This window comes from Drosophila virilis, chromosome 5 (assembly GCF_030788295.1).
Source record: "Drosophila virilis strain 15010-1051.87 chromosome 5, Dvir_AGI_RSII-ME, whole genome shotgun sequence".
In the NCBI taxonomy this organism is placed as follows: Eukaryota; Metazoa; Arthropoda; class Insecta; order Diptera; family Drosophilidae; genus Drosophila; species Drosophila virilis.
Genome location: NC_091547.1, coordinates 8,979,000 through 8,993,981, shown reverse-complemented (window position 1 = coordinate 8,993,981; position 14,982 = coordinate 8,979,000). Strand labels below are relative to the sequence as shown.

Below are 14,982 nucleotides of genomic sequence, written 5' to 3'. Positions count from 1 at the left end.
TCCTGTTCCTTAAATCATTTCTATATCACACATTTCTTCCGCCCACAGCCCAACAGGAGTTGCGCTCGAAGCGCGAGCAGGAACTGGCCATGCTGAAGAAATCGCTCGAGGAGGAGGGCGTCAACCATGAGGGCGTGCTCGCCGAAATGCGTCACAAGCACGCCCAGGAGCTGAACAGCATCAACGATCAGCTGGAGAATCTGCGCAAGGCCAAGTCCGTGCTGGAGAAGGCCAAGGGCACGCTCGAGGCGGAGAATGCGGATCTGGCAACGGAGTTGCGCAGCGTGAACAGTTCGCGACAGGAGAACGATCGCCGGCGCAAGCAGGCCGAGTCTCAGATTGCTGAGCTGCAGGTGAAGCTGGCGGAGATTGAGCGTGCGCGCTCCGAGCTGCAGGAGAAGTGCACGAAACTGCAGCAGGAGGCGGAGAACATAACCAACCAGCTGGAGGAGGCCGAACTGAAGGCCTCGGCGGCCGTCAAGTCGGCCAGCAATATGGAATCACAGCTGACGGAAGCGCAACAGCTGCTGGAGGAGGAGACCCGCCAGAAGCTGGGACTCAGCTCCAAGCTGCGTCAAATCGAATCCGAGAAGGAGGCGTTGCAGGAACAGCTCGAGGAGGATGAGGAGGCCAAGCGCAACTTTGAGCGCAAACTGGCCGAGGTCACCGCCCAAATGCAGGAGATCAAAAAGAAGGCCGAGGAGGATGCCGATCTGGCCAAGGAGCTCGAGGAGGGCAAGAAGCGTCTCAACAAGGACATCGAGGCGCTGGAGCGACAGGTCAAGGAGCTGATGGCACAGAACGATCGCCTGGACAAGAGCAAAAAGAAGATACAATCGGAACTGGAGGATGCTACCATCGAACTGGAGGCGCAACGTACGAAGGTAAGTAAACATCCAGAGATTAACCAGAAGCAGTTGCTCATTGAATTTGCCCACTTGCCGGCCAGGTGCTCGAACTGGAGAAGAAGCAGAAGAACTTCGACAAGATACTCGCCGAAGAGAAAGCCATATCAGAACAGATCGCCCAGGAGCGCGACACGGCGGAGCGTGAGGCGCGCGAAAAGGAGACCAAGGTGCTGTCCGTTTCCCGCGAACTGGACGAGGCGTACGACAAGATCGAGGATCTGGAAACGAAGCGTAAGCAGCTGCAAAACGAACTCGACGATCTGGCCAACACGCAGGGCACCGCCGACAAGAACGTTCACGAGCTGGAGAAGGCGAAACGTGCGCTGGAATCGCAGCTGGCGGAGCTGAAAGCACAAAACGAGGAGCTCGAGGATGATCTGCAGCTGACCGAGGACGCCAAATTGCGTCTGGAGGTGAACATGCAGGCGCTGCGCTCCCAATTCGAACGTGACCTGCTGGCCAAGGAGGAGGGCGCTGAGGAGAAGCGACGCGGTCTGGTCAAGCAGCTGCGCGATCTGGAAGCCGAACTGGACGAGGAGCGCAAGCAGCGCACGGCCGCGGTGGCGGCCAAGAAGAAGCTGGAGGGCGATCTCAAGGAGATCGAGACAACCATGGAGATGCATAACAAGGTGAAAGAGGATGCACTCAAGCATGCCAAGAAACTGCAAGCACAAGTCAAGGATGCGCTGCGCGATGCCGAGGAGGCCAAGGCCTCCAAGGAGGAGCTGCAGGCGCTCAGCAAAGAGGCCGAGCGCAAGGTGAAGGCTCTCGAGGCCGAAGTATTACAGCTAACCGAGGATTTGGCCAGCTCGGAGCGTGCCAGACGTGCCGCCGAAACGGAACGCGACGAACTGGCCGAGGAGATTGCCAACAATGCCAACAAGGGTTCGCTCATGATTGACGAGAAGCGTCGCCTGGAGGCGCGCATCGCCACCCTGGAGGAGGAGCTCGAGGAGGAGCAGTCCAATTCGGAGGTGCTGCTCGATCGCAGCCGCAAGGCGCAGCTACAGATCGAACAGCTGACCACCGAGCTGGCCAACGAGAAGTCCACTTCGCAGAAGAACGAGAACCAACGTGCGCTGCTCGAACGCCAGAACAAGGAGCTGAAGGCCAAGCTGGCCGAGATCGAGACGGCGCAGCGCACCAAGGTGAAGGCCACGATTGCCACGCTCGAGGCCAAGATTGCCAATCTCGAGGAGCAGCTCGAGAACGAGGGCAAGGAGCGCTTGCTGCAGCAAAAGGCCAATCGCAAGATGGACAAAAAGATCAAGGAGCTCACCATGAACATCGAGGACGAGCGAAGACACGTCGATCAGCATAAGGAGCAAATGGATAAAGTGAGTGTCCAACTCTTACAAAATTTAAACGATTCCATATTTAAACTCTCAAATTCTTTCACAGCTGAATAGCCGCATCAAACTGCTCAAGCGCAACCTGGACGAAACCGAGGAGGAGCTGCAGAAGGAGAAGACGCAGAAGCGCAAATACCAGCGCGAATGCGAAGACATGATCGAATCCCAGGAGGCCATGAACCGTGAGATTAACTCACTCAAAACAAAATTGCGGTAAGTTGACCACAGCTCCAACTCGGATAGAAAGTGGGATATATCAATAGAAGTGCGATGGTGACTATATATGGACTATATACATTGGCCTCCAACTAGTTTAGCCCTTGCAGAGGGTATATTTGAGGGGGGGAATGGGATATAGACGGAGACAGCCTTTGGGCTATATGTGTATGTTGTTTGTTTCACATCAACATTTGGACAAAAATTGAATTTTTTTAAATAAATTATTAATGAGTTTTTCAAGATATTCTGATCTTAATTCCTAACATATAAATTAAATATTAATACCCGTCGTTTTTCATAATATTTCAACAAAATTTACAAATCGAGAATAAATCTAGTTCTCGCTTTCAAATCCGACCAAATATATCACATAACTTCCATAGGAACAATCAGTTGATGACTCGTTGTAGGACTTAGTAAATATACCCTACATATCTGCAAGGGTATAACGCACACAAGTGTCTGCAAGGGCATTTCATTTGTCGGCTTGCCGATGATAACTCTGCTTTTTGCCTGTTTTCTATTATTTCTTTTGGTTTTTGCATATTTCTATTCTTGGCTCGACGTTGTCCTCGTATAGCTCAATCCAGGTGGCCGAGACCGAAAAGGCCAAGGCGTATTCGCCGAAAAAGGATGCTGCGCTCATTATGAATTGTGAGGGTCTGCATTAGGTTTCGTTTCGCTTCGCTTCCTCTTGGTAGGCTGTAAGTGCCGGCGACATCTTCATTCACCCAACCAAAACAACAACAACAACAACAACCAACAAATCCGGAGAATGAACCAAATCCGACACCGATTTCTCTGCATGTTACACACACAAGCACACACACACACACACACATCAAATCGTGCGTTTAGTAATAGTGTTCAATGTTCGATTCGATTCCCCCCTCCCAGGAACAGCAAAATCCTCTCTAGAATTTAGTGCGTAATGTCGTATCTAGCGTGTTCTTACCCCCAAAACTCTCTCGTTATATGTTTGCGTTGCCCTTTTCAACCTTTGTTCTTGATCTCTGCACGTGTATCCTGGCAACTGCTTGTTCTCACACTATGTTATAATTTCTATTTCGATTTCGATTTCCATTTCCATTTTGTAGACGCACCGGCGGCATGGGCCTCAGCTCCACCCGACTCACGGGCACACCATCGTCCAAGCGCGGAGGCGGCGGCGGCGGCGGCGACGACAGCTCGTCGGTGCAGGATGAATCATTAGATGGCGAGGATTCAGGCAATTGACGCGTTAATTATTAATACAAAAAAAAAAAAAAAAAAACAAAACAAGAAAAACCAACAAAAAAAAGGAAATAAACGATTATATTTTAATGTTTCTTTTATATAATTTCTCTGTTATTTTTTATATAAACTATTATTCTTAATTAAAAACTTAAAAACAACAACAAACGCAAAACAAAATAATTATACAACATAAAAACAAACTACAAAAAGTACGCGTATTAACTTTTCTAAAAAACTTCCTTCCCTCATAAAAACTCAAAACAACAATGCAATATACATACACAACCGATTTCGCAATCGAGGTACATTAATAAATACATGCATTTAATAACTAAAGGTTTATAAAACAATCAAATGTTGAACAAGCAACTAATATACGAATTTCGTTTTGTTTAGAAACAATAAATATTTGCTATAACAATTAAATATGTTTGCAATAACTGTTTGAATTGACGCGGTTCATTATCATTTTATTGTGTTGGCAATGCTCTTCCAGTGTGGCCGTACATGTGAGCGACGATATCATTTAGCTTTTGTCAGTGTGCAAAGTACCCTTGAGGGTATGCAATGAAAATTTTCAACCGCCGATTTTTTATCTACCTGCTGCTCATTTCTGTTCGCCTGGTATTTCAGCTGAATTTTTGTTCAAAACTCGTGACCAACTATCGAAAAAACAAACTCGAAAACTACAAGGACGATTTTGATGTCCTTTGGCCAGGTGGTAGCCCTGGTCAATACAAATTGTTTGTCACAGGACTCGCCAGGATCCGCAAGGATACGGCCGAGCTATAGTCAATTTTATGAACACGGCTCCTTGAAGGATTTTCGTCCTTTTCATTGCATATTCTGAACAGGCAGGACAAGCAATATCTGTTGGCCAAAGGACATCAGGATAGTCCTTAAAATAGCCAAGTTATAGCCGATTTAGTTTTTAATGAAATTTTAGAAAAATAGCAATAACTCAGCCATATCCTTGCAGATTTTCAAATAACTTGCTTCGTTAGGATCGCAGTGACCAACCGCATCGATCTGCATCAAAAAATTATGGGGTCATCTAAGAATCCTGGACTTGTGCAATTTCCGTCGCGAATTGCAAGGAAAAAGGCCCAAAACACAAAATCGTCGATATCTCTAAAACTACTTGGACGATTTTGATGTCCTTTGGCCAGTTGGTAGCCGTGGTCAGTACAATTTGTTTGACACATAACTTGACAGGATACGCAAGGATACAGCCGAGTTATGAGCTGTTTTTTATAGGCAAATTTGTCCTTTTTTCTCAGCTGTTTGAAGGACTTTCGTCCTTTGGGTGGTAAATTCTTAATCTGGGCCACAAGGACATTCTACTGGCCAAAGGACATCCCGATAGTCCTTGAAATGGCGAAGTTAGACCCCATTTTTGGCGTTTTGGGCCATTTTTGTGACTAACCCCCTAGGAAAAAATGAGATGAAATTTTTTGTCGAATCCTGGAAATCCTTGAATGCCAATCGATAGTACTGCTTCCCACGATTTCAAAAAGGTATATCCTTCCGATATCCTTAAGGATTTGGCCAGGATATGACCATAAATAGAATGTCCTTTTTAGAAAAGTAGCCATATCTTGGAAACTACAAGGACGATTTCGATGTCCTTTAGCCAGTTTGTAGTCCTGGTTAATACGAATTGTTTGCCATAGGACTCGCCAGGATCCGCAAGGATACGGCCGAGCTATATGCTATTTAAGTTGCGAATTAAATGTCCTTTTATCTTAGCTTCCTGAAGGACTTTCGTCCCAGTCATTGTATATTTTGAATTGTCGGAACAAGGACTATCTGTGGTCCAAAGGACATCACGAAAGTATTTAAAATGGGTGACTTATGGCCGATTTTGTGATTGATAAAATTGAAGGAAAATAGCTATAACTCGGCCATATCCTTGCAGATTTTCAAAGGACTTGATTCGTTAGGCTCGCAAGGAGCAACTGCATCGATCTGCATTACAGTATTATGGGGTCATCTAAGAATCCAGGACATGGGCAAGTTACAATCAATTTACAATTTACAAAAATGTCCCATTCTTAAACTAATTATAAACAATTAACTTATGCTTAGGAATCACCTGAGGATTATTGCCACGCTTTTGTTTGTTATTGTTATACACTAACTATTTATTGAACATTTGTTTGATCTCTTTATACATATGATACATATATACAATTTGTTAACTACAGCTTTGTTCTAGGCTAATAATATCGTATCCTAAGTCGTGACAAATTCGAAAATCTCTTAATGTTTGCTTTTTTTTTTAAGGCACACAAGCAAGTGCAAGGCTATTTCCCCGCACAAAAACCCCTTTTGTGCTGGCCCGCCCACAAAACCCAACCCAATTAATTGCTAATGGCACTATGGTTCCCCCCGGTGCGCATGGCTGACGCTGTGCGGCAGGACCTGAACGACGACAACGCTACCGTTGCCCGTTGCGGGACCGGCAAGTGCCTCCAGCTCGGCAGAGGATTTGCTATGCTCCAGTTGCTGCTCCTCGCGCTTGCTGTTCAGATAGTAAACGCTGGCCACGATCAGGCTGAAGGTGGTCACGGAGACCAGCAGGGTGCCGTATTTGAGCGCCAGCTGGATGGCGTCCAGGCCAAATGTGCTCACATAGAGCGTGTGCAGCACATCGTCATTAAAATCGCCAGCGGTTATCTCGATCCAAATCAAAGGCAGGATTGTGGCGTTCTCCAGGCGAGCCGCTTGATCTGAAATTGGATATGATCAGAGATTGTTTGGCTTTTGTTACAAGGCGGGAGGCGTGTCACTTACTGCGCAGCAGCGGCGTCTTATCCAGCATGATGTTGATCTGTATGCGAGAGGCGCCGCTGATGGGAAAACCAAAGCGCGGATGTATATCGGCATAGGTCTGATGCAGATCAGCATCTGGCTTGATGCCCTCAAAGTCCTTGTACAGCACGGGATCGCCGGAGAAGAAGTGCGGGAATGAGGGAAATATGGGTGAGTCATCGTAGCACTTGGTGGCATTTATTACGCCGCTCGGCAGGCAGCGATCCGTATTCTTGCAGAAGCACTCGTTGGCCGGATTCTCGGAGGGATGCGCAAAGACGTCCAAGGGCGTGCGATAGCGCAGCACATCGATGTCATTGTAGATGGTCTCCTCCTTCTCGAAATGCAGCGGCACCTTGCGGCAGAGCACCTGCAGAAAGACATAGACCGTGTTGCGGGTCTGCAGCTCAATCGGCGAAAACATGGACGGTTCGCTGCCATCGATGCGATTGCACTCGTCGCCCTGCCAGAAATCCAGCTGTGGCTTTCCATTGAACTGGGTAATGATGCTGAACTTCGAGATGTCGTCCTCGCCGGTGTTCAGCTGCACAGAGTCCACGCTGGTGCCGTTGCGCTGGAGAGGACGAAGAGATCAGATTAGCTGCTAAATTTAGACAAACATTTAATGCAATTCTCACTGTCTTGAGCAGCCCGAAGTGGGTCTTGCCGCCGCCCAGGGACTCCAGGCTGATGATCTTATCCCGATAGCCCCACAGGTACTCGTGGGCGGTGAGCCGCTTGAAGAGCGGCTCCTCGAACAGCTTGATGGTGCCCGTGACCAGAAGACGCTTGAATGCGGGCATACGCTTCACGTGCACCGCCGCCGACAGCAGCGGCACATTGGGCACCAGGACCACATCATCCTCCCGCAGCGTTGACTTCTCCGGCAGCAACTTGTACGATTTTTTGTCCTACAAATATTTGAGTTTTAGATTCGAGCATTAAGATTGAAATGGGGTTGTGTGTTACCCTGAAGGTGACAGTGTGATTTTTGTTGAAGGACACTTGATCCTTGACCGTGTGCTCCTGATAGGTCAGTGGACCCAGATCCTCCACGTGCATCTTGTCCGCTCGCCCGGCCAGAAAGTCCTCAATATTGGTATAGTTGAATATGTGCGCCTTGAGCAGCGTATCATATTTGGGATCTGGCTGCAGCCAGCTGTTGGCTGTCTCCGAATTCTCGGCGAGTATAAGATTCTGCAAAAGTAACGAGACAAATGTAGCGAGTAAAGCGCAACGTGTGCAGAAAAGTGTCAAATGAGGAACGTCACGAGTCAGATGTAGCGAGTGAAATGTAACGAGTGAAATGTAACCAGTGTAGAGGTAACGAGCAGGAGGATATATAAGCTATGAAATACAACGAGTGATAATAAAAGAGTGAAAATGAAAAACAAGAGTGAAAAGAAACAAATGAATTGTAAACTGTGAAATATAACGAGTTAAAAGTAACGAGTGATAATGAAAGCCAGAACGCAACGAGTGTAACTTTATCATTTCAGCAATTGCAGATAAATATCGCGTGGCTATGCTTACCTTGAGCATGGTATTATTATAGTATTCCGTGAACCACATCACAAAGAACCCGGTCACGCTTATCACAAACAGCAAAAACATGAAGCCCAACACTGTTAAGGTTAAGAAAATGGGTTAATCAGAGCACGAACGAATTATAATAATATTATTGCCCAGCTCACTTATCAGTACGCCAATATCCTTGGACGTCAGATTGCGTAGACCCAGCGATTCCAATATCATGTCCAGCACCGTCAGCTTCTCGGGGCTGCTGCTGCCTCCGCCTCCGCTGCCGCCCCCGCCCGTGCTGTAGCCGTAGCCCAGCGTGTTGCCATTGCGTTGCGAGTTCAACGTATTGGACTTTGATTTGCTTTGTACTGTGAGATCCTCCGTGGCATGTGACATTCTCTGGCTGAGTATTTGACTGCAACAAGTAATCAGTTTTATATGCCATTAATATTGTTACTTGAAATATAATTCCTTACGGAATAATCTGGCTACTTTTGCACACGTGTATATGCATATATATATATATATATATTTCGCGATCTTTTTCCGAAGCGGACACGTGGTCCTCTTATCAGAAATACTTCGTTGAGGGCAGCTTCAGCTTGGTTCATTGACCACAACACGTTGACTCTGGGGCTTAGATTATTGAAAATGGGTTGCCCATTCATAAGCCAGATATACCTACGTTCTATATAGTTTATATAAGCAGGTAGTATAATTCCGGGCCGATCTGGCGCTTAAGCAGCTCTTAACCAGCCGATCGTTTAACGGCGTGTGTAACAACTAATCTCGGTTTCAATAATTTTCACAAGCTACGCGTGCTACTCTCAAATCAAAGTACAACAATAATACAAACACATATGCAGACCAATATATATATATATATATATATGTCTGTGTGTGTGTGTGTGTGTCTTTATAGAATCGCGCTGCTCTTATCAGCGGCACTTGGTACATGCGAGAAGGCTACGATTCATAAAGAAAACATTCAACGAGTACATTTAATTCCACACACACACACACACACACACACGCACACACACATGCGTCGACTGGAACATAGTTGAGGTACTAACTAAATGAGCTGCCTAAATATAGTATAAACTACTAAATTGTTAAACAGTTACAGTAACAGCTCGCAAGTTGCAAAGCTGCGAAATATAAATTAATAATTAATGGGCAATAAATTAAAATTAAAATAACAATACAAATATTAAGTATTTTCTGTAAGTCCGAGGCGAATGAATCTTTAGTTTCAATGATAAAAACAAAATACTTATATCCAACTGTAAACGACGAGAAGATACCCTATAATATCTGCACATTCGTACTTCTTGAAATACACGCACTTTTGCGCTCTACAAAAACTTATTCTTCAAGAACTTTAGATAGATTTTGTAAAAGTCATAAAAAGTTGACATTGAAATCCAAGCATAGCCCGCAAATATGTTTGAAGAGGAAGAGCTAAACAAAATGTCAAAAATTGTTGTTCTAGTCAAATTTTGTGCACAACTTCGAGATATGTTCGACAAAAGGATACTGGAAAACGATATTTATCGATTTTGAGTAAGTTCTGCAGAAATCTCGAATACAAATCTGCCCTCTATAATATATTAAAAACTATTATACAATGCATATAAGAACTGAGCTGAGCTGTAGGCTATTTTACAAACAGACAGAAAATTCGACACATTCGATTTGATTATAGACATATTTGAAAACAAGAAACCAATTTCCAGAAAATTCTATATTTAGATAGTGCTAATCGCCGAGTGACCACTGTACGTTCACATACATATATATATATATATATATATATGTATAGAGAGGTGATATACATTGTATAAACCGTATATGTATATAGATTTGCCAGCTATGTCCGCTGAAAAAGGGGTCAACGGCATCTGATAAGCGGCTGCTGCTACTCGTCACAAATGAAATCTAAAAAGTTTCCAATATATTTGAAACTAACGAAGGTAGCTTATCAGTGCGAACGTACTCAGTTTGTGGGCTTTGTTGTTGTTGTTGTTGTTGTTTTTAGATATTGCGAGTCAAGTTTAAGTAAGAGAGGTTCATGTAACATGCACACACACATGTATGTAACTGCATGGGGCAAGCTTTCGGCAGTAGTTAAAAACGTGTTCAAAAACCAATTTTTGCTAAAATAATTTAACAGCTGATAAGTACACACACACACACATGCATTTGTATACGTACATGTGCAGGCAGTCTGTGCGGGCGTAAAAAGCTTTGAAAGTGGCACTGCTTTTGCTGCTGCTGTTGTTGTTGTTGACTGTCGACTGACTGACTGCTACGAAATTTAGTTAGCGCTGCAGCGGCGCTCTCTCAGTGCCATTGACTGATAACACAATGACACGGTCGCGGAAGATGCCTCCACTTGTGTGCGCGGAGAGCATGCGCCGGCGTCTAAGAGAGCGCGAGATGGAGATCCAAAATGCAGATGTGCAGTTATTGGCATGCACTTGAAAATATGTATGTATATATTGGAAAGGAAAGCTTATCACGCACAGAGCGACGCGTGGGCAGCTGCTCAGCTGTTCGCGAGAGCGCAACAATTTGGAAACGAAACAGGCGCGCGCGCACACAGCCAATTGCACTCGCGCTCTCACTCGGCGACTCTCTCGCGCTTGTTGTTGTTTCTCGCTTGCACTCGCTGCGCGTATATTGTGCTTTGACGCTCTCGCTTCGACATGCACTTTCCAAGACGCCAGGCAAACATTTGGCGTCTTAATTAATAATTTGTCGCTATTTACGCTGAATGCGCACAAAATATGTAGTCAAAAAATTCAAAGCTTGTTATTTTATTGCCGTTCCACTGATTGTTGTGTTTGTATGTATTTTAATTCGCCGCGCGACACACTATGCCCAGAAACTGTTATTGTTCTCTGTTGTTGTTGCCGAATTCTGATTCTGTTACTGATTTCTGTTGTTGTTCTTGTTCTCGCTGGAGCTCTGCTCTGTTGTTGTTTTTGTTGTTGTTGTTGCCTTGTGTTCGCGTTCTTTGTTGCCCACTTGCTTCTTTGTTTTGTCGCTATTCCGTTCTGACGGCTGATCGCTCGCTGCTGCTTGTTGTTGTTGTTGTTGTTGCTCTTGTTTTTGTTATTATTCTTCTGTATTTTTTTATTTGTTTTCTTTTTTTTTTACATGTATACAAGCTGGTTTTCCGTATGACTTGTTACAACTTCGTTGCAGTCGCTTTTGTTGTTGTTGCTTTTGTATTTTTATTACATTTTGCGCTGACTTGCCTGGCTCAGGTTTTCCATTAGCTTCAGCTGAGCAACAATTAATTGGCCAATCGGCTGCCAACTTGGCAAAGCATAATAACAGAACACATATTGCCAGCCCCCACCCCCTGCGCACTGTCGACTGCGACGTTAACGGATTATGTTTAGCGAATTACGTAGCCAGCCTCACGCACTATCAAAACAAGCTGCGTCGCACGATTAGATTTCGTTTTGTTATTGTTATTTGAATTTCTGCTGCTGCTGACGCGTTGTTGCTTTGCGAGTTATTCTATATTTGGGGTATACCGTTACACACTGGGAACGCAGCGCGTTGCGTTCTGCCCACGAAACAAGTTATTACTACGACGCGCGGAACGCATTCAATGCCTGCTGCCTGCTGCCGCTGCCTGCTGCCTGGCCTCTGCTCGCTGGCTGCGCTGCGTCGCTGCATTCAACTGCGGCTACTGTTGATAAGCGAACGAAGAAGACGTTCACAACAGAGACAGACAGCGCAGCTGGCACCGCAGTTCGCAGTTCGCAGCTATGATTACTGATTGTTGACTGTCTTCGCGCTGTCGATGTGCTTGTTTACGTATCGGGATCTCTTCTTGTTGACGTAGCAGCCACATATACATACACACATACGTACATATGTATGTATGTGCCAGCATATGCTTACATACAAATATGAACAACGGACACAAAGTGCAAATTTAATCGCCGCAAAACAAAGAGTCCACACACCGAGCGAGTATCTATGCGTGTGTGTGTGTGTGTGTGTGTATAGGAATAACCATAGCATCCCCAGCGCAATGCTGCTTAGACATGACACTCTTTGCCGCTCGACGCTCGACGAACGGCGATCCGTGCTCGTTGCGTTATTATCTTTGAGCGTGTGCTCCATTTTCGTAACGTCGGTCGAAGTCGAAGTCGATTATGTGCACTGCAAGAAATTACGTAGAGCGCGAGCTTTGGAAAGCTGCTCGCTTTGCTGGAAAGACTCTTTCGCTCTCTTCCATGCTCACGCACTCAGACAGCTGATGGCAAGAACAGAGAGAGAGAGAGAGAGGGAGTGTGTGTGTTGATCTTTGAAGGATTAGTATTGCGCAGGTCTGTTGCTTATCAATTTTAAGGTTTACAGTTAATTAGAACTAAGTAGTATAGTGCAACTTCGACACTGAGTGTTAATTTTAGAACAGACATTCGCGTAATCTAATTAGCGCTATAAAAAAGATAAGTCTCGTTAAAAGTGAAATTGCGTCTTGGCTGAGTTAATGCTATTTACGACAAATTCTCGCTGTTTTCTCTATCAATTAACGGCTCTTAATTGTTGTGGCACAATTTCTCTGTGTGTACTCAAGGTGCAGTACACTTGACAAATAGCCAAGCTGCCGCCCTGTTTACGCACTCTTTGTCTTCCAGTTTCCTTATGCGGGGGAGACACACACACACACACACATATAAAGGTATATATTTAGATGTGCATATTATCTGAATCTGGACACATATTTGCACATATTAATTCGCATATGCGTATTAAAAGTATTATTATAGAGCTGTAAAATAGCTGATGAATGCACGAGTCGAGTTATTGAACCTTATTCAAGTATATTCTGCATTTATCAGTTAATTCAAGCGTTTATATTAATCGTTGTGTGCACACATGTTTTTTTCACCCCACAACCTTGCTCTTACCTCCTGCGTAGTCAGCGAAGCTTGAAAGCGTGCTATTTATTTTGTCAATCAATGTAAGTGCCGGAATTTACATATACCCTCTACGACGTGCTTACGTAAAAGCTCTCGCCCTTTCGCAATCATTCTTAAACGTTTTTGTAAAAATGCTTGATAAATAAAAGTTAAAATTTAGAAGTTAGACGCTGAATATAGGGTATATGACTGTTACATATGCAAGCGCTTACTTGTCGTCAAAGCTCTCTCTTTTACTCTTTCATTCTTAAACGTTTCAATCAAAAATCTGGCTTGCTTAACAAAAAGGAAATAAAATTAGAACTACAGCCATTCGACTGTCATATTTGTATGCGCTTCCTTGGCGTAAAAGCTATCTCCTTTGTTCCCTCCTTCTTAAACGTTTTGATAAATAAATATAAAGATGTAGAACTATGAAAAAGCTCTCTCTTTTGCAGCGGACTATGGAAATTTTGACTCTCTCAAATATGCATGCGCTTACTTGGCGTAAGAGCTTTCTCTTTTGCTCTCTCGTCCGTAAACGTTTTGAATGAATGAAAATGAATTTCAGATATTTACGAATGCTGAGTGTAGGGTAATCGATAGTCAGATATGCTGGCAAGGCGTGGTTTTGCTTATTTGCCACATATAGCAAAATCATTCAAACAAATGATAGCCTTTTTGAACTTTGTTCGAAGCACTGAAATGATTAAGTTGACGACTCGACTGATGAATATTTCAATAAAGAAATGTTTTCGTGCGCTTAATGGCTTTTCAATAATAAGCTCCGAGGCCTTCACAGATCTCTCGATGCGAACATAGTTGGAAATATATATATATATATATATATACATGACAAGCTTGGGGAAGGAAGTATACACATTTTCGTCTTGTGTTAAACTGACATTTCGGGCAAATCAAATACAATTTTCATGCTTTAAGCAATTTAGTGGGCTGTATTTACATACGTCTTTCAAGTCTGGCTTGTCAAGCTTGTTTTAGTGCGAAATACATTGTGTTGATTCGTGTGGGGGACTTTTCAAGCTGTTATCACAGCTGTGGGAGCTACGTCAATTGCCAACAGACACATTGGGAGCGCTTCGCTTTATCGCCCATATTGCATTCATTTCCTATATTGCTCATTTAATAAAACAAAACCACAAAAAAAAAAAAAACAACACTCTGCCTGGTCTTATCAGGCTGGAGTACTTGGTGCTAAGCCATCGGAAAGGCACTTTTCAATTTTCAATTCAAAATGCCAATACTTGTGTATATACAGACACACACACATACATGTACACACTTAAATATATATATTTATATATATTTATATATGTATATATATATATATGTGCGTGTATATGTTTAGTTGCCAGATAGCCAGGGATCAAGTGCCAAAAATAGTTTCAAAAACTTTATCCAAAAACAATCGATTTTTTTACCTACATATTGAAATTCAAAATTCTGGTGTCTATACGAGGAGACGTTGGGTATGCCTATTTATGATTCATAATGCGAGTTTGCTGCGATATTCTGCTTCGTAAGTTGAAAATTCTGACTCTAATTGTACCTGCTGCTGTGCCGCCTTACCTGGGCAATTGATAGCACGCAAACCCATGGCCCATTCGCCTATTAAATACACTTCGCCAAAAGGGTTTACCCAAAATTGTTGTCACTTAAAGTGAAGTCAAGATGTATATTCCCTATATAGTCTGTTCCGTCTGTTGACTTAACTGGGTTTGTTTATGGAAAATGGGAGGGCATTTCGGGCATAAACTGTTGCCAGGCGAATGGCCTGCACACTCGTGGCCAGAATAATAGGCGCACATGCCTGTATATGCCCATATTTTACATTTTAATCGAAAATTATTGAGATTTCTCTAGAGCGATTATTTAACTTTGGTTGATATTCTCCAAATTGTATCGCACTTTCGCTTAGATAAGCTATCTTAAGCTAAGTGCATGGATATTCGAATAGCTTTCTATGCTTATATATCATAA

General features: G+C 43.9%; 2 protein-coding genes across 10 annotated transcripts in view; one reads left to right on the top strand and one right to left on the bottom strand.

Annotated features, from left to right (window-relative positions):
- zip (myosin heavy chain 10) overlaps nucleotides 1–4,141 on the top strand; it is a 32,853-nt gene extending 28,712 nt beyond the window's left edge. For 4 of the 5 annotated variants that reach the window (XM_032436151.2, XM_070209721.1, XM_070209720.1 and 1 more), the window contains 4 exons: nucleotides 49–884; nucleotides 950–2,245; nucleotides 2,310–2,473; nucleotides 3,577–4,141. In XM_032436151.2, coding sequence (XP_032292042.2) covers nucleotides 49–884; nucleotides 950–2,245; nucleotides 2,310–2,473; nucleotides 3,577–3,715 — 2,435 coding nt within the window. In that variant the 3' untranslated portion in view covers nucleotides 3,716–4,141. Of the gene's footprint in view, nucleotides 1–48; nucleotides 885–949; nucleotides 2,246–2,309; nucleotides 2,474–3,059; nucleotides 3,184–3,576 lie in introns of those variants that run through there. The other variant, XM_070209722.1, reaches the window with a different exon arrangement.
- Nucleotides 4,142–5,935: 1,794 nt separating this feature from the next.
- On the bottom strand, nucleotides 5,936–11,579 carry LOC6625209 (lysosome membrane protein 2). Of its 5 annotated transcripts, none has more exons than XM_015173640.3 (7): nucleotides 10,268–11,579; nucleotides 8,224–8,465; nucleotides 8,063–8,154; nucleotides 7,499–7,726; nucleotides 7,168–7,440; nucleotides 6,512–7,103; nucleotides 5,936–6,447 (listed from the first exon to the last, which is right to left on the bottom strand). In XM_015173640.3, the coding sequence occupies exons 2-7, from the start codon at nucleotides 8,444–8,446 to the stop codon at nucleotides 6,095–6,097; spliced, it is 1,761 nt and encodes a 586-aa protein (XP_015029126.1). In that variant the 5' UTR covers nucleotides 8,447–8,465; nucleotides 10,268–11,579; the 3' UTR covers nucleotides 5,936–6,094. The 5 variants fall into 5 exon arrangements, with proteins under 5 accessions (XP_015029126.1, XP_070065824.1, XP_015029125.1 ...); XM_070209723.1 differs by having other exon boundaries at nucleotides 11,317–11,579; XM_015173639.3 differs by lacking the exon at nucleotides 10,268–11,579 and adding an exon at nucleotides 9,358–9,373.
- Nucleotides 11,580–14,982: the final 3,403 nt, after the last annotated feature.